Source organism: Punica granatum, chromosome 3, assembly GCF_007655135.1.
Source record: "Punica granatum isolate Tunisia-2019 chromosome 3, ASM765513v2, whole genome shotgun sequence".
Taxonomy (NCBI): Eukaryota; Viridiplantae; Streptophyta; class Magnoliopsida; order Myrtales; family Lythraceae; genus Punica; species Punica granatum.
Window position 1 is genome coordinate 602,699 of NC_045129.1, and position 18,027 is coordinate 620,725.

At 37.6% G+C, this 18,027-nt stretch overlaps 2 protein-coding genes across 6 annotated transcripts; both read right to left on the bottom strand.

The window, feature by feature from the left end:
- Positions 1–2,577: 2,577 nt before the first annotated feature.
- On the bottom strand, positions 2,578–6,154 carry LOC116201191. Of its 2 annotated transcripts, none has more exons than XM_031532330.1 (6): positions 5,836–6,154; positions 5,013–5,127; positions 4,063–4,668; positions 3,776–3,887; positions 3,309–3,371; positions 2,578–2,946 (listed from the first exon to the last, which is right to left on the bottom strand). In XM_031532330.1, exons 1-5 carry the CDS (start codon positions 5,916–5,918, stop codon positions 3,346–3,348), a joined length of 942 nt encoding a protein of 313 aa, XP_031388190.1. In that variant the 5' UTR covers positions 5,919–6,154; the 3' UTR covers positions 2,578–2,946; positions 3,309–3,345. The 2 variants fall into 2 exon arrangements, with proteins under 2 accessions (XP_031388190.1, XP_031388191.1); XM_031532331.1 differs by lacking the exon at positions 5,836–6,154 and adding an exon at positions 5,708–5,817.
- A 2,849-nt stretch (positions 6,155–9,003) lies between these two features.
- On the bottom strand, positions 9,004–13,979 carry LOC116201557. 4 transcript variants are annotated; one of them, XR_004155893.1, is made up of 13 exons: positions 13,803–13,968; positions 13,307–13,399; positions 12,769–12,897; positions 12,379–12,670; positions 11,837–11,955; positions 11,423–11,555; positions 11,142–11,218; positions 10,724–10,921; positions 10,323–10,512; positions 9,898–10,076; positions 9,670–9,823; positions 9,477–9,577; positions 9,004–9,373 (listed from the first exon to the last, which is right to left on the bottom strand). XR_004155893.1 is itself a non-coding variant. In XM_031532822.1 (12 exons), exons 1-12 carry the CDS (start codon positions 13,803–13,805, stop codon positions 9,184–9,186), a joined length of 1,704 nt encoding a protein of 567 aa, XP_031388682.1. In that variant the 5' UTR covers positions 13,806–13,979; the 3' UTR covers positions 9,004–9,183. The 4 variants fall into 4 exon arrangements, 2 of the variants coding, with proteins under 2 accessions (XP_031388682.1, XP_031388681.1); XM_031532822.1 differs by lacking the exon at positions 9,670–9,823 and having other exon boundaries at positions 13,803–13,979; XM_031532821.1 differs by lacking the exon at positions 9,670–9,823 and having other exon boundaries at positions 9,477–9,571; positions 13,803–13,966.
- Positions 13,980–18,027: the final 4,048 nt, after the last annotated feature.

Sequence of the window (18,027 nt, forward strand, 5' to 3'; positions counted from 1 at the left end):
CTATTCATTACTTTTTCACGGAAAAATTACACTATTAGTCCTAAATGTTTGCTATTTTTTGATATTGAATCCTAAAAGTTTTACTTGAGATAATCAAGTCCTATAATGTTTGAAAAAGTGTCAGTATTGATCCTAAATGTGACTGACCATAACCGTGATGTCTACGTGGACCTAACGGCATCAAATTCGTCAAGTTGGTTGTTAATACGATGACGTGGCACGTTGTGATTGGATCCAATATGAAATCCAGCGAATTTCAACCCGACTTGCTCATGGAGCAACCCGAGTGGCCATCCTTTCAACCCGTGGCCTCATGCCCTCGAATTCCGCTAATGACAGTTCTGGAGCTGGTGGGCTGATGTTGTCGTCTTTGCGTGCTGCTGTGTCAGGATTGGACTCGAGGCAGGGGTTGTGGAGCTAGTTGGTGTAGGGAGAAAATGAAAGGAAGAGGAGAGAGAGGAAGGAGAGAGTGAGGAAGAAGGTGGAGAAGAAGAGGATGGAGAGCATGGGGGCTTGTACTGATCAAACTTCAAGCAGCATGTGGATTATTATCAGTGAATGGGGAAGAAATAGAGTCATCAAGTGAGGCCCTTTCTCAATGCTCTGAGGAATTAATGGTGGAAGGAGAGCAATTAGCCGCCATTGCAACGCGTCATTCATGATCAGCGATTTGTAAGGGCAGTGCTGAGATGCGTGGAGGAGAGGAGCAACGCTAGGGTTTGGGGCATGGGGAGGGAGTCGGGTAAAGAAGGAGACATCTGGACATGAACCGACCCGATTCGAGTTGAAAGATCGAGTCATGGGATCGGTTCAGGTCCAAATGACTCTTTCTTTACCCGACTCCCTCCCTATGCCCGAAACCCTAATAATGCTCCTCTCCTCCATGCAACCCAGCGCCACCCTTGCAAACCGCCGATCATGGGCACTTCTCCAAGATCATGGATGGCCGCCGTGGGGCCTCTCAGGATTCGACAGGCTCTCTTTGGACGTGAAAGCTTATTCCAATTTCCTCAAAAACCATCCTAAAAAATCTTCAGAGATCGCAAAAAATACCATATGAACTCCCCTAAAATGCCAATTCAGACCTCATATTTTTTTTCTTTCATTTACAAAATGGGAAACCTTTTCTACTATTGAAATGATCGATACGTTGGCCTTTTCAAGAATATTGTCTACCCATAGCAGGTCTTCAAACATCTTTGGAGATTCAAGTAAACACAAGCCAAAGCAATTCAATGGAAAAATCCATCTTTTTGCATGCAAAAATTTTGCATTCTTTGACATAGCTAGAGAACATCAGACAATGAAAATGGAAGTAACTCCTATACGCAAGTAACAATACCATCTATCACAAGAAGGAGCAATATGATTCTTCAAAATGCCAGCAAAAAAACCATCTTTTGCCGACAAAAGGATTCATAATTTCCACATTTCGGCAGACATGAAAGACGGGAACATGAATGAAGGGCAATTGCAAGAGCAATCTCATCACCCTTCAAAGGCATCTGCTTCGCGTCCTCTCATCGCCCCCACCAATACTCAGCTCTTCTTCCTTATCCAAGTCTCGCCTCTTGCTCTCCTTCCTCGCCCTCTCCTTCTTCCTTTTAGGGCCCTGGCCCTGAGCCCAGTTAATGGATTCCCGCTTCCTCTGCGTGTCTGCACCTCCTCTTCAGTTCAGTTTTCCAGTTCAAGCTTCATCTTTCGAAGCTTCTCAGTAGGTTTGAGACTCGGGTTGAAAGGGTGACCACGAGGCCACTCGGGGTTCGGGTTAAAAGGTTGACCAATCGGGTTGGTACTCGGTTGATCCATGAGGCCATGGGTTGAAAGGTGGCCACTCGAGTTGCTCCATGAGCAAGCCAGGTTGAAATCCGCCGGATTTCATATCGGGTCCAATCGCAACGTGCCACGTCATCATATTAACGGTCAATTGGACGAATTTGATGCCATTAGATCCACGTAGGCATCACGATAACGATCAGTCACATTTAGGACCAATGCTGACACTTTTTCAAACTTTATAGGACTTGATTACCCCAAGTAAAACTTTTAGGACTCAATGTATTCGGGACCAATAGTGTAATTTTTCTATTTTTTCACAATTCAACAACATAATCATCACTTTATCTCAACTATTCATTACTTTTTCACACTTTTTCTCATAATTGACAACACAATTATTACAATTTAATTAAATATGTATATTTACAAAGTTAGAATAGAGTTTAGTTCAACTCTAATCCCAAACAAGGCGGATATCATTTTAATCAAGTGACCTTGGCAATCATTTCAATCAAGTGGCCTTAGGACATAATGAAACTCTCCATGAGTGTAGTTAAGAGGAGGATTTTTCATGTACATTTGCGCTTTCCCTTATTCCATTTCCTGCTTGGAACTGCGACTGGTCTACTTCTTTCGCCTAGCTGATATTATTTAATATACACAATTTTGTTCTTCCAGTTCCATTCGAGCATTGAACCACCACAAAGTAGAATTTAGACAGTACCTAATTCCCTCAATTTCGGGATCTCGAAATACCGCAGGGGTATGTTCACTGAATTGTGAAGTAATGCACCCTCATTATCAAGAAAGGAAAGATATATGTAAAGCTCACAAGGTGCAATATCCATGTTACATTGGAAAGTTCATATTGCTGAATGGGAATTCTCTCTAGGCTACCCCTCCCATTCTTTTTGGCAGCTTCTATGAGATGAGTAACATTGATGCATTCCGCAATTTAAGGAAATGAAAATAAGAAAACTAAATATATGCAGAAGTGGAACAACCACTACCTACTCATATACAGACCACGATGTGTTCTGCTCTCTAATACCTTAAAGGTAGATTTCCACTTTTGCTTTCCCATTTTCAGCTTCAGAACCTCGAAGAATCACCTTGTTTATATGTTTTTAAGTATCAAAGATGCCTTTCATACACAGACCCCAACACCTGCAAGTCAATGTACGATTGAGCTCGATGAGCTAACAACAGTAGTCGGTAGCAACATAGTAATATTCAAGAATGTATCATCAAGTGATCACACGAGGCTTCTCTAGAAAAATGCAGAGATTTAGATGAGTCACTAAGATTTTCTGCATCTACCCTAAGAGAAATACTAGAACTCAAGACCGACCAAATACTCGGGGGGTGAAAAAGAGACATTTCTTTGTTCATAATGCCTATCTCATTACAAAGAGCAAGAACACATTAGTGTTACCCATGATATGATCACACAAATTTTGCCACCAAAAGGTTGAAGGAACAACCAAATTTACAGCTTTCGTATTGTATGGAGATGTATATAGTTATACCTTTAACCTGAATCCCGAAGCTTAAGAACCATTTGTTTCATGTTGAGTAGAACACAAATGGTACTGCAAAGAAAGAAAGACACACTTGTCAGATAATTTCCACATAAACAAAAAACTATCTGATGAAGTACCGTGGCATATGACTACTCTATTTTAACACAACGATCTTCGTTTCCTTTTCATCAAGTGGCCTTACATGTGCCGGGGGGGGGGGAGGAATTTGACCCACGACCTCATGAACTGCCTACAAAGCATAGGCATGCACTTTTTACTCTCACTAACCCTTGGGGGTTTGAGACTACAGATGTTACATCTCCACAATGCTTTCAAAGATGAGTGCCCAAACAGCTATCATCTCTGAATATCGATCAACGTGCACCCACTAAAGAAGTATGTAACATGCAAACAGTAGGGTGAATAACTTCTTCATAAGTGAGAGTATGACAATAAATAGCAGAGGAACTTACCAATCAAAAATATTGTTAGCATCAGAATAAGCATAAGTCGCATAGAACGGCCAAACTGTATGTGTCGAGGACTCTGTGATTGCCTTTGAAGCATCTGACCATGTCCAAACAACTGCATATCGTTGAAATTGTTAGAAAACTACAGCGATATTAAATATATGACATATTTCTAGGTCGATGAAAAGAAATGGTCGCACTGCCATCACATATTTCTAGTACTTCTTTCCTGTTGCACTCATTCTATGATTTAGGAGTTTAATTCAGTGAAGCCATAAATCAATACAAACCTGATTGAACAGAGCAGCCACTGACTTGGCTGAAGATCGTTCCCCACCCCTTTGTCTCCAAAAGAGATTTCTTGACCCCTTATCCTTCGGTTTGACCTCAATACTGGGGATTAATCGGCGGCTTTCTTCATCTTCATCTGCAATAGCAATCTTCCAATCGGCGATGTTTGGTGAGCTCCATGTTCTCCTGGTACCAGTGCAAGTTATCTCATCCCTTGTTCCTGGAATTTCTTTTGCTTCCATTCCTCTTACAAAGTTATTATCATCATTATAAGACTTGCCATCTTTTAGACCTCCATCCCATATGCCTCTACCACAAGCAACATTTGTTGTCGGATCTTGTTTTTTACAACAATCATCCGTTGGAGTTTGCAATAACTGGGAAGACCCAGCAAGAAATAAGGCTAAATCATCTCGTTCTTCTTCATCTAGATTTACCCACTGAAGGGGCTGCTTTTCTCCCTCGCATAGTGATTCTTGTAATTCACCTTCAACACGAGAAATTTGGCTTCTGATGGCAGCAATGAACTGTCCATGCCTATTTGTTGTGTTTTTGTCATCATATATTCCATAGCTCAGCCTGACAGCCTTCTCGAATTCTTCCAACTGACATCAACATTCAGAGTGCAGAAATACATCAGCATTAACAAGCACAAATTGCGTGAAGTTAAAAGAAACAAGTAAGCCTTCTCTGGGTGAGTGGGTTCCCAAAAGAACACAAAAATAATGACTACTGAAAACAGATAATACAGATGTCAATGAAGAAAATATCACGCGTGAAGAGGGAAAGATTGAGCACATAATAGACCTGTTATATGAAAAGGGGACCGTTCGATTATATCTTTCTCTACCAACATGCACAAGTAAATATGATAATAATATCACGGTAAATACTAATGACAATGTTTGAACAGAGAAGGTGCAGAGAGAAGGATTCAAAAGCATCATACCTGCCATTTGGCTGTACCCAGTGCAGTTTGCAGGTCTCTGGAGAGCTCGCTCAAGTCATCTGCAGCCAGTGATTCTTTCCTAACTCTATCCCAAGCCCGGTACGTTGATTCCATTCTGGAAGAAAGACCAACAAACTTGAATAAGAAGCTTTAGTTATGATTTAGCAACTGTGAGTTAACAAGCTGCCACCTCAACAACATATAGTTCAATATTAGACTCATTTATGACACATCTTCACATGAGCAATATCCGATGTTTCGCTATGTTTCCCTGGAAAAATGAATCATTAACGACCCAACTAAGATATATACAACCCAATACAAACAAATGAAAACACGTAATTCTAATTTAGGACTTCTGAAATCCAACTAGACGAAACTAAACTCATGATAGAAACTGGAGAAACAGGCAATATTAGAGAAAATAAACCAGTCCTATATTAGCTAAGTATTAAAATCCGCACCGAGGAACATCAGATTTAAGGAAAGAAACATATTACTATTAATATTTTATATGGTAGGAAAAAATGGAAAATTTTATTCACAAAAAATTAAAAATTGACAAAGAGAAGATCAATATCCGCAGCAAAGGCAAAGCCCTGAAAGTGAAATTTTTTCCTCAAAACGGAACATTTTAATGAGATATCAGCTCAATGAAAGCGAATTTCCTTTATCTATCCAGACAACCAAAATACCTTCGAGCGACTAATATTGACTATACGCCAGCCAGCTCCAGCTCGCATGAGTATCTCGATGATCAACCTAAATGATACGAGATTACCAAAAAGCAAAAAAAAAAGATGAAATGGGGAACGGGACGTACAAATCAGCAGATTCCTGGACCTCCTCAGCTGCGGAGAAGAAGGTATCCTTCTGCCACATGGTGAAGCTGTTAGCCACCATCATCTTCGCCCGCCGCCGCAAAAAGAAAACCCCTCCTCCCCGGAACAGAAAATCAGACGCAAACCGACCGGAATTCAGCCGGGACAGAGAAGGAAGGGGACCGGTTGAGCTTCAGCTATCGGTTTCCTTGCCCTTCCCTTCTCTTCTTCGCAAAGGGCACGCGAAGAAGGAAGAGAGAGAAAGCAAACCAGAAGAGAGGATGGAGACGGAGACGTCCAAATGATATTCTCTCTCTTCTCTGAGCTATTTTTTCTTTTTTGGCCGTAAAATTTTCTGATTATTTTTCAGAAATGGAAGACAGACACGTCAGCATTTTTCTATATAAAGAAAAAAAAACTTACCAACATTTTCCACATCGACCGAAGAAAAATGAAAAAAATTGGATCAACTAAATTTATAATTCATAAAGGAAAGACATAATGGGTTCGTTCGAATTCGAGAGTTGCCAGATTCAATCATTATCAATAAACTTATATGCCTTTATAATTTCGTTTTATTTCATATTATTTTATTAGGCGCATAAGTATCTCTTCATAAAAAAAAATTAATAACTCTTAAATGAATTGTATTATATTATATATGGCATGCCTAGTCTAGTGTCCAGTTCATCCTCGAAGATTCTCTTGCCGTTATTCCTGAGCCTTGATTGATGTTTGAAGGCAAATTTTTTTCTTTTTTTTTTTTTAATTTTATAATTTCACCTCTTTTATGTAATGCAGCTAAGGAATATTGTTGGTGCCGAAGTTCGCAAACAAAATTATCATATCATACTTCCTAAAGAAAAATGGGGGCATTGTATATCATTTTGAAGAGAGTGAAATAATTTATCGACCATGAAAAAAAGTCGGGCCAGATCAACATTGGACTCACAGTTTAATTGGAATCATGCCCAAATGAATGTATTATTTCTATCAGGAGTATGTAAGAGAATGTAGTGGCGTGTATGAGTATTAGATATACCCATAATTGGTTAGACCCTATCCATTTAAATAGGATTTGAGTATAATTTATTTTAAAATGAGTAGGTTTCGGTTCTCAAGATCAAGAATCGAAAAATTCTGATTTCGGTTCCTATATACTGGGTACCTAGAAGCAAAACTGAAATCGAAAAGTAAAATCGGCTATATTAATTGTGTATAATAATACATGTTACTGCTTTCCCCAATCTAATTATTTTCTCTTCTCTCTCCTCCATCCTTCATCTTTGTTGTCTCTCTCAGCTTCTTCTTCTTCGTCTTCTTCACGGGAATTTTTTGTTTTTTGCTTCGTCTTCTTCACTGTTAATTTCTCGCCATTACATTCTTTAGAATTTTGATTTATACAGAAGAAGTTTACATTTTTGTTTTTCAATAAAAAGAAGATGAAGTATGTTTTGCTACATACATACATATATATATATATATGGCGTCCGCGGGAGGAGGAGGAGGAGGAGACGGTGGGCTGCCCCAATTAGCTACAGCCAGTGCATCTTTGTCATTGGCCGTCCAATCTGTGGGCCCCAATCCACCCAGGAAAAAGAAGTATTAGTCAATTTTATTTTATTTTTTTGTTGAGGTTTCAATTTAGTTAATAAATAATTGATCAAGTGTTGACGATGCGTTGAATTGTATTTCGAGGTATTATTATTAACTCATGGCAAAAGAAAGGGACTTATTATCTTGATTTGCTTTATTATTTTTCAAATAAATTCAATTGATTATATATAATAAAAATTAGCATACGTTTTTTTTTTCCTTTTATTGATGGTAGAAGATATGAAGCTTAATATACAAGTATTTCTGAGAACAATTTAAGAATTTATCAGTGAAATCACTAAAAAAAAGTGTGGAATTTAATAATTATTAATCAAAGAGCTAAATAATATGGAATACACGTAACATCTTCCTAGTCACAACATCGCATAACCACCTCTTTTAACTACCATTGCCTAGTATCGGTAATAACTTTTTCCATTTTTTTTTTACCGAAATTATTGCCAACAAAAAGAAAAAAGTTCTCCAATAATTCTTTTTAAAAAAAATTCTGAGAGATCATTTACTTGAAAGAAAATTAAAAGAAAAAAAAAATTGTATGTATATGATCATGATTGGCAGGTGAGAAGGTGGTCTGTCTAGCCTGGAATAATGGAAACCAGCATGTTTTTTTCTCCTTCATATTGAACGACGTACTAATAATGATATAGCTGAATTAATTACAAATTAGTGCTTAAAGGGTCGAAACTAATCTGCTACTTATTCTCATCTGCTTCCCCTTCCTGGCCGACGATGTCAGCCTCCACTCCACCAACAATGATCAACATTTTACTCAATTTTAATTGGATTTTAAAAAGCCAAAAATAAAATAAAACAAGTGGATATAGAATTGATATGCCATGGTGCTTGGACATTAGACTATCACGTCCACGGCATCCACGCCTTCCTTTCAGGACCATTTTTTATTTTTTATTTTTATTCTTTCCCTTTCTTCTCCTTTTCTTTTGCTCTAGTTTGCAAAGGAATCCGCTCAACTTGCTGCAATATTTCCATACAATCGGTTATTTTTTCCGAATGTTACTCTTAGCAACTCCTATGTTCAAAAATAAAGGTTCCAGGTTCGATTTTCGTCAGTGAAACTACCCGTGCCCCTTTATTTAGATTTCATTTTCATTTCCTTATACTAAACCATGAGCCTCCTATTGTAACCGAAAAAAAAAACTCCTATGTTCAAAGCAAGATGTTTTCTTATTAGCCCTCGCAAATTACAAAAGTCTGAAAGAAGGGGTAGTTCGGAGTTGGAGCAAGCTTCTATGCACAATTCGATTCTACTTCTATGCTTGAACAGTTCGACTTTGAGATTCCCCAAAACCATCCCATGACCGGAAGACCAGCATCATCGACTTGGCCAGATCAGAGCATTTCGGGGAGAGTCCAACGCAGCGTGCAGCTGCCCCCTGACAGCATCCAAACATGAGCAACAAACTGGGCGTTGTTGGAAGGGAACAGAGACGTCACTCTCCCAGCACCAACCGCTACTCCCAGATGTCGACGAGTGATTTGTTCTTTATGGACTAATAGTGCTTTGTTGGTGAAGACACCAAACTCGTCCAATCTAATCCCCACAACGATCAGTGATTTAATTCCATAACACGCTTCAATTAAAATGACAGACCCAAAAAAACGCTTCTCAAGAAACTGGTAACCGCTGTGTACTAGGTTATTGACATTGGCGTAACAGCACAAGCTCTCCACATTGGAAAAATCCTAGACCCACAAGTCTGTTCTTGACTATGTTACACTGTCTCAAGAAGGAAACTGGTGGCAGTTTCACTCTTTGAGGTGAGGTCTCCAGAGGCAAACCTACATAGTTCATCCTCCAACATCTTCAGACCGGAGCTGCATGAGCTCAGTATCGACGAGATGATTCTCCTTTGGAGATCTTTGTACTTCAACACTAGATTCACATCCCAGTCAACATTATCTCTGCAAAGAAAATCATATGTAAAATAAGTAATAGTTTTTAAAAGGACAATCAATCCCGGAGTTGGAGAAGGAATACGGTAAGGGTTGCTGGAGGATTCTTTACCCAGCATCAGAATCTGAGTCACCAAGATTTTCCATCATGCCGCTGAAAGTAGCATAAAGGTCCTCGAGAACCTGAACTTCAATCTTCAATTTATCCTGCAGCTAATTCACATAAAAAAGATGAACATTATAACATGAAGAATTTCTAGTGGTTCTGAGATTTATGGTGTAAGTCACGAGGATAAAAGCTGCACCCTTTTGTTCGATATGACTACAGGCACAAAAAACACATCACGAGTCCCTGTTTCAACCACTCCATACAGTCTGATCTCATGAAATGGGGTCCACAGAACTTTGATCAAATCCTCGTACCCAATAGCCAACTTGCATCTTCATTGGCTTGCATAGCTTCATAGTTGGCAATGTTCATGTTTCAATTCGAAACACAACCATAATTAAGCAAAAAAGGACAAGAAACTTACAGGGGAATTGATATCTGAGGAAGAATCCTGAGCTTTTCGCAAATAATCTAGTAATGGAGATGGCAACCCATAATGGAAAACGTTGTGGTCATTTGAGAACCATGTACCCCGCACCATATGAGTGGTTTGGTTGCAACATTCTGCTCCATCATCACCACCATCAGAGCCACAATCAATATCTGCAGTAGAGGAAGAAGCAGTAGATCATACCAATGTAAGATCTCAGCATTAATAAGAAGTTATAGTCTCTGTTTGGATAAGGAGACCTTGGAAACATCTTCCAGTTTTCATTTCTTTTGTAGGCAAATCCTAATACATTCCGTCTTTTGTTGTTCAAGGGGGAAAAAAAAAGAAGGAAAATCAGAAACTTTTTGGTATGATTGATGTACATCTTATATGCAGCAATGGATTATAAAAGAAATTACCAAGAGAAATGACATCGTATGGGTTATCCCCTTGGGGTAAAAAACCATAGAAAGTGATTAGATGCGAGTTTGAGAAGTTTCCATAACTAAGGTAGCACTGTTCTCCTGCTCGACACGGTCTAGACATGGGAAACTTCAACGTGTTCGTCACTGGGTCTATTTTGCCATATCGGGTTATGTGTGGATACAGCTGCAAAAGGACCAAAAAAGAAAAAAAGGACAAGTTAGACTAAGAAAATATCTAAAAGAAAAGCTAATTCTTAACTCAGAAAGTGAGAACTTGCATGCGTGATGCACCCGAGGGTAGATGCTATAGTCTTTGGAGAATTCATAGACAGTTAAACAAGGAATAAAAAACCAACTAGAAACTGATATGACAGCTGACTCGGAGGCTTACTTACCGAATGGTTCAGAAATCCCGCAATGGGAATCAAGCAAGTCCTGAGTTTCCCATCTGCAAACTGGACTTTCATGCTGTTGGAGTACCAGAGCTCACATGCCCATAGATAGTGGTCCCACGTGTAGAGATCAGGGGGGAATTTATCGAGATGAGCATTGCATAGTGCTGGAAAGAGCTCCTCGTACTGAGTCCTCAAATGCTGAATTAGATTTAGAGATGTGATCAGATTGTTTCTAACACAACCACCATATATAGAATTATTCTATTGGCCAAGTTATAACTTGGTTTTCTTTCCGCTGTAAACTAGGAATACTGTTGCCCATAAGGAAGAGAACAAATAAAAAGTTGGATGGTAGATCTTTCCAGGGTCCCTGGCACCACAATCCATTGCTTATCGAAGACTAAGAAGTAGGGCATACCTCTTTTGCTTGCATTAGCTCTTCGAACAATGGAGTTCCGTCCAAAGCCATGATTGCATTAACTCCAAAACTCAAACCTGAAGGACAAAGCATATTAACTGAGAAAATAACGACATAAGGGAGTTATTAATTTTCAAATACTCCATTAAGCATCAAGTAGTTCACAAGGTACCTTAAAGAGTATATTGAGAAAACAAAAGACAACGCACCAATTCAAGAAAATCTCAACAAAAATAAGAAAAGTACTGAGAAAAAAAAATAGCTGGCACCAAAATGCATACCGGTATTAAATTCTTTGGGTAGTGTCTCAAAGTACATCTTAAATTTCGAAGAAGGATTATATCTCTCCTTCATGCTCCAAAGTAATAGCATTGTCTCAACAGAAATGCCATCAATTTTCTGCAATACTGGGTGCTGCATCAAACGGGAAACTATTGAACAAGACCAATAAATCTGCCTTCCCATCATTTACATCTAAATTATAGTGCCTCAAAGTTCCAAAAAAAAAAAATTGTGAAGAGGCTTACAACTGAGCAAAACTTGGTGGAAATTTCAGCTATAGGTATGTTATAATATCATGGAGTCCATGAAGAAAGTTCACCAAACTTGCATAGAGGAACAACATAAATGGGTGACTTGGTTGTAGATAATTCAGAAATAAAAGAATATGACAGAACTAAGACGAAGCCATATACCAAGTCAGATTCAAGCATGGTCTCCTCACAAATGATAGCATGCACTGGAATCTCCAAGGCAATGTCTCCAACTTTTAGATCTTCCTTGGCAGTAGCCCCTCTACCAAATCCTTCAATATCTAGATTGGAAAAAGAACAAAATAAAAAAGTGAACACAAATTGCAGCACAAAGGCCTTATTTTCATTGAAAAGCCAAATGGTGGCAATTGGCGCCTAGAATTGAGAAGCCCCTCGTTTCAATCCTCTCACCCTTCCCATGCTTACCTTAAAAACGAAATTAATCTTCTTCAAAGACAAACTTTCATGCCACTGATGAAAAAAAAAAAAAAACATAGCTGCAAATTACAAGATGAAGAAAAAGGCTATATCAGAGTCTCTTTTCTGCATCGGAAAATCACTGAACGGAAGTTCAGAAATAGCATATTGCAATAGCCATACGGATTGAGTCTTTGTCTAGAATCCTCAGAAAGTGAAGGAAGCTAAATGAAAGGGATGTGACAGTTGAGACAATCACCACCCCAAATTTCACAGGAGACACTTACGAGCAATCTGCAACCTCGACTGGACACCGATTCTTTCACCCCATTGCAATAAATAGCTTTCTTCATCACATTTGTGGGATTTCATGGTGGTATCATCCATCCCATTCCTATACCCAAACTCTGATAGCAAATTGACAATTGCATCTCTTAAGCCACGCAGCACATGCCCGTGCAAGCAGTTGGAATTGGTGAGTGAGCTGTCAATGAGAGAAATCATTGAATTAAGAGCCTCCATTTCATTCTTGGGGGAGTAACACCCCTCCGTTGAATCTTCAAAAAAATAAAGATCGGCCTGGAAAAAAAAGATAAAGTAATTCTTTTGCTTCAAAGAGATTCCTACAATCATAACAAAACTTATAACAAGACAATAATACACGAATTGCAGGTTACCTCGTCCAAGTGAATTATTCTTGATATCTGCAACATTGCTTTCACAGTAGTGTTTATCCATTCAGAAGATGGAGAACTTTGAAGTGGAACTCGCAGTTCAACAGAAGCGCTGCTGCCTTCCAATATTTTCTATGAGAATGGTGAATTCTCCAGTTAACCAAGTCAATTGTAGATTGCATAGAAGGAGCAAGGTAGCGTATAGAAAGAACTGAACAAACTAATCAATAACCGAGCAATAGAACATATACAGTGACATACCTGTATCGTATGAAAACTATGGAAAAGGAAAGAAAATTTCCGTTTATTTCTACTTATGAGCTACAAAGCAGGCCCATGTTCTGTTCCTCAGATAATGCACAACTATCGGACAACTTTGCTGCTCCTATAAATATATATGACCTACTGATGGAATGCATATATGAAAATCTAATTCCTTCTAGCAATTATTTCACAAAGAAACCCCAAAAGCCAAGATTATAACCTCCGCGTAGGACAGTAAAGAGGCAGAGTAACATCTCCTTATCTCCTTGATTCTCACCTTCTTTTTACCATACAGGGGATCACTCTCGGAAAGCTTTAGAACTATTGCCTGAACCTCGCTGGGACCGGAGATATTATCAGAGGGGCACATCTGCAAGGTAAAACAGAAATCCAATCATTTAGCTCATATGCGGCAACAGATAACTTCCGACATACATCTAATCGCCCGAAGCGAGCTATCCAATAAATACACGGTTGTAATAAAAGTTCATAATTTGATGGGGAACAACAACTTCTTTTCTGTACTGTCCAGTTTGATTTAGGCTGCATGAAAAACATAACAAGACAGGAGTTTGTTGTAAAAACTGGTATTCCAAGAAGAAGCTCCTGTCCTTAGAGGCAGAAGAGCAGAAGAGTCATGTAGAATCTAAAAACCCAGAAACCAGAAGGGAATTAGGAGCTGATACAGTTTGAGCCAAGTGGGCAGTATTGTATTGGAGCTACAACTAACTACGAGTGAGTTACAGGAAGCTCGGAGTGAAGAAAAAGCATACCATAGCCTCAGAGCAACTGCAGATTGAAAACTTTCTGCGAAGTGATGCAATGTCACTGTAGGTACTAGGTAGGTTCTGCTCTGCACAGTGCTTTGCGGAGGAGGTGGAGGTGGAGGTGGAGGAGGAGGAGGAGGAGGGAGGTGGAGGACGACGAGAGTGTGCTGTGGGTTCTGACGGGCCGCCGCTGCACTGGATGAGCCTTCTTAGGCGTGAACAGGGTCAATCCGGCCCGGTAAACTGGGCCTCACATCTTGGGCCTCAGTTAGGTCCTTTTGGCCCAAAAAACTGGGCCTCACGGAGGCCTGTAAGATAAATTGGGCTTATCAATGGAGGAGGAAGGAAAAGCGAAAGTCGCTATAACATGCTGCAGGTGGTGAGTCGGTTAGTTCACCATCTGTACAATATAGATGTCCTCCTTTTTTCTTCTTTCGGGAAATCAGTATAATTCAATTGTATGTAAAAAGGAATTGTACCGTGTATATATATATATATATATAGAGGAGGATCTACGGCTAACCTAAGTATTCATCTTCGAGGTTTTGTTGTTGAGGGTGAATGAACCAACAATAACAATAATGTCCCTACTTTTAATAGTATTTACATGCATGACACATAGAGTGATTCAGCTGTGCCGAATTCGAAGGAAATAGAACTACTCTATAAATATTTAGAGGAAAACTACCCTTTTATCTGATTAATGAACCAATCAAATGTTTCTAACTACGTCAGTAATTAATGTCCTTAATGAATATTATCATCATTATTACAAAAAATTACTAGTATTATAAAATATAAACTATAAATGCAACTAACAAATATTTGATTGGATTTTAATATAGAATATCTTCAACTATTTCGTATGGTAGCATTTTGGCGGCATGGCCGATCGGGCAGAGAGCACTAGTAAGGCGGGGGACTGCAAATACCTTTTAATCCCCATTGTCATTGGAAAGGAAATAGTTGATTACACATTTAAGATTGAAATCAGTTATGACAACAAGCTAATTTTATAAACTTACGGTAATATAATAAGAATATAAAAAATAAATATATGAGATTTCATCCAAAAGGAAATAAATACTTGAGATGAGGATACTTATTTAAAAAAGTACCATATAAGAAAATTTTAAACTAAATGCATATCATCAGTTCATCTAATATATAAACATTAAATAAACCATGATGCATAGTGAAAGAGCCATTAGGTTAAAAAAATTAATAAATTGTTCAAAATTCGTCCAACTTGATAAAGGATTACTGTCTAAAATCTGAAATTTTGATTATTTAATTTTTTTATTATTCTGAGAGTAAGCATATAAAAAAGAGTAATTATTATAAAAATTATATAAATGCTTGAAAATGAATATATACAATGTAACTGCTAAAAACACTAGAAAAAATTATTACGCATAGAATTTTTAAAAATATATTATTACAAAACACTTTTTTTAGCTTATGATAAAATAAAAAGAAAAAAAAGCCACTATGAACTTATGATCATAATATAAAAAAATTAATATTTGCAAGTAGGGATGTCATAAACTTTGCTTTCAAAAAAAAAAGGTGAAAATGAAATTTTCAACATGACATATGAACTGAACATATATGATTATGCATTAGTAATAAAATTGAACATAGAATAAACATAAATAAGATAACTAGTTGCAAAATTATTATTTATTCATTTAAACCAATGACAAATATTTTACCAAAAATTACCCACATTTCATGAAAGACTATTGTTCGAATTTTTAAATTGTAAATTGACAAATATTATTTTTTAATGGGAAAATTAGTCTTCTAATATGTAGACAATTACAATAAGAAATGATAACAATATGTGAACCCACGTAATTCATGAGATAGAACACTAATATTATATATATAAAAGTATCGAGTGTCCAGCAAGTAAATATAAGAATAAAGTGGATCATCTTAATGATCCGCCCCACAAGAATCCAAATCTTTGACAGCTCCACAAAGTATAATTTTAAACCATTTCTTTCTTTCCTTTTATGTCCCTTCTTTTTATTATTGCTATTCTTAATATGTTGCTTGTTGGTATTTTCATTATATATATATTCTCACATTTGAACGGTCCATATACAATAATACTTGTTCAGTTCCCACAACGAGGCAATAATATTCTCTTATTTTGGAATGTTAGAAAAACTGATCTTTACTTATGGGGAAGAAAGAGCGGAGAAATAGAGAGAGAGAGAGAGAGATAAAAGAAAGAGACCCATCAATTGTTCTTGAATTTGTGATGTGAGTCGTTCAAACATTTGGGGATACAGACATTCCATCGAATTCAAATATGAAGTTAGGGGTGTATATTTTTGGAGAATAACGATGCGGTTTGATTCCACGTGCTAAGAGAATTTCCTATTAGAATTGATTCTAAAGATTTTGACCGATTTGATTCACGTTTGGAGGACTCAAACATGCCATGAACTTGAAGATATTTGAGGTGTATTAACGTTCAAGAAATCATTATAAGTAGGTCACATCATGATTTTATGAGATTATAGGGTGGGCAACATGCCCAATTGGCTAGAACGAAGACACATTATGCTATCTATATATATTTACAGTTAGGTCACCGTACCTGATGATATATGTAGCTAGTCGGTTCATGATTTTATTTCTACTGGAAGTTAAGTAGTACATAAGTTTATGATCAGAGATATGGCGAGGATCTAAATCCATGGAAACTGAATAATAAATCGAAGTTAAACATGCGTGGTACGGGAAGGATTTGAACCGAATCGATGCTCTCGTCTCTGATACTGCATAAGATCTTTGAAGGAGCGATGCACAAGGTGTTTGGAAAAACTTTATAGTTGAAAGTGCGACTTTTTTTTACTATTTCTACATGTTATATGCTTAAACGGTGTATATCATTTTCGATGCTTTCTTAAAAGCGTTAGAAGGAAAAAAGAAAAAAAGAAAAAAAGAAAGAAGAGAGAGAGGGAGAGAGAGAGAGAGAGAGAGAGAGAGAGAGAGGTGCTGCCATGCAGGGAAAGGCATTGGACTTCATTGAGCAAAAGTATTCGGATTATACGAACAACTCGAGACCAGTGGATGGAAAATCACTTGTTTCTTCTTCTATCTAATTGATTGGTCTGGTCCATGCATTGATATAACTTTATTTTTTCGTGGGTCCCCTAGTTAGAATTAGTTACATATATTCTAGGTCTCGGGCAGTTTGTCCTAATTCCTAGCTATTAGTTTTCCTCCGCTCCGTCGGAATCCCCTGCGAATCTGCCATAAAGTCATGGTTCTGCTTGTCGATTCCATCACGGGCTCCGATATGGTGGCTTCTCACTGCCGGAACTCGAAAGAGGGCTTGGGAGGAAAAGAAAACGAAGAAGTTAAAAAAACACTTTGGACTATTGTTAATATGATAAATAGTATCATACAACACGCGATATTTGACATTTCTATCGAATTTGACACATGCTTACAAAATTGTTAAAAAATAACATGCCATTTCATTTTTAGTGCCACATATAGCACGTATGGTGCTATATTTCCCTTCAAAATTGATGAAAATGTTGACGTGGCACACCAATATCGCCAATCCTGATACACGTGGCTTTACCATGGCTCACAAGAGTGGCTGAATTGACGTGCCACGTCAACATTTCCGTTAACTTTGGAAGGAAAAATAATCTCTCCTTGACTAGATTTAGCATCAACAAGGCCGCATATTATTACAGATAATTTTGAGAATTATATAAGGAAGTTATTTTTGGTCCCATTATGGGACCGGGGGAGACTGAGGTTCTTTTTCCTACTCTCCTCCTTTTATCTTTAAAAAAATAATTTTTTTTCTTTTTTAAAAAACTTGTGCCTTTTTTCTTTAGGGTTTTGAGATCTGACCCAAATAAAGTGGTATTTTGAGATACAACCAAAATTAAGGTGATAGGTAATCTGGTCAACACGTCGGGTCAAATGATATGGTCATTATGGTCGTACCAATTATTTTAAAAAAATTAAAGAATTTCGTATAAAAAATATTAGATATACGAATTAGAATATATTCATTTTTTAGGTTGCGAGTGCGGAACTTTTTCTATTATTTCTAATGTTTCATTTCTTTTTTATTTCCACATTTTTTTATATTTTCCCTTCAGTTTGGACCCAAAGATGAACATTTATTTCATTGTTAATTTATTTTTCATAAATTCATAAAATGAGAGCATGGTCATTTTCTTAACTA

What these genes read in the sequence shown, in the direction of transcription:
- LOC116201191 (XM_031532330.1), bottom strand. Translation starts at nt 5,918, where the DNA reads ATGATGGTGGCTAACAGCTTCACCATGTGGCAGAAGGATACCTTCTTC. An exon ending in GTCCAGGAATCTGCTGATTT is followed by an intron (nt 5,128 to 5,835) that starts GTACGTCCCGTT and finishes TCTTTCTTCCAG; the next exon opens with AATGGAATCAACGTACCGGG. An exon ending in TGGCTGCTCTGTTCAATCAG is followed by an intron (nt 3,888 to 4,062) that starts GTTTGTATTGAT and finishes AACGATATGCAG; the next exon opens with TTGTTTGGACATGGTCAGAT.
- LOC116201557 (XM_031532822.1), bottom strand. An exon ending in AGCTAATGCAAGCAAAAGAG is followed by an intron (nt 10,922 to 11,141) that starts GTATGCCCTACT and finishes AATCTAATTCAG; the next exon opens with CATTTGAGGACTCAGTACGA. An exon ending in CGGGATTTCTGAACCATTCG is followed by an intron (nt 10,513 to 10,723) that starts GTAAGTAAGCCT and finishes GTCCTTTTGCAG; the next exon opens with CTGTATCCACACATAACCCG.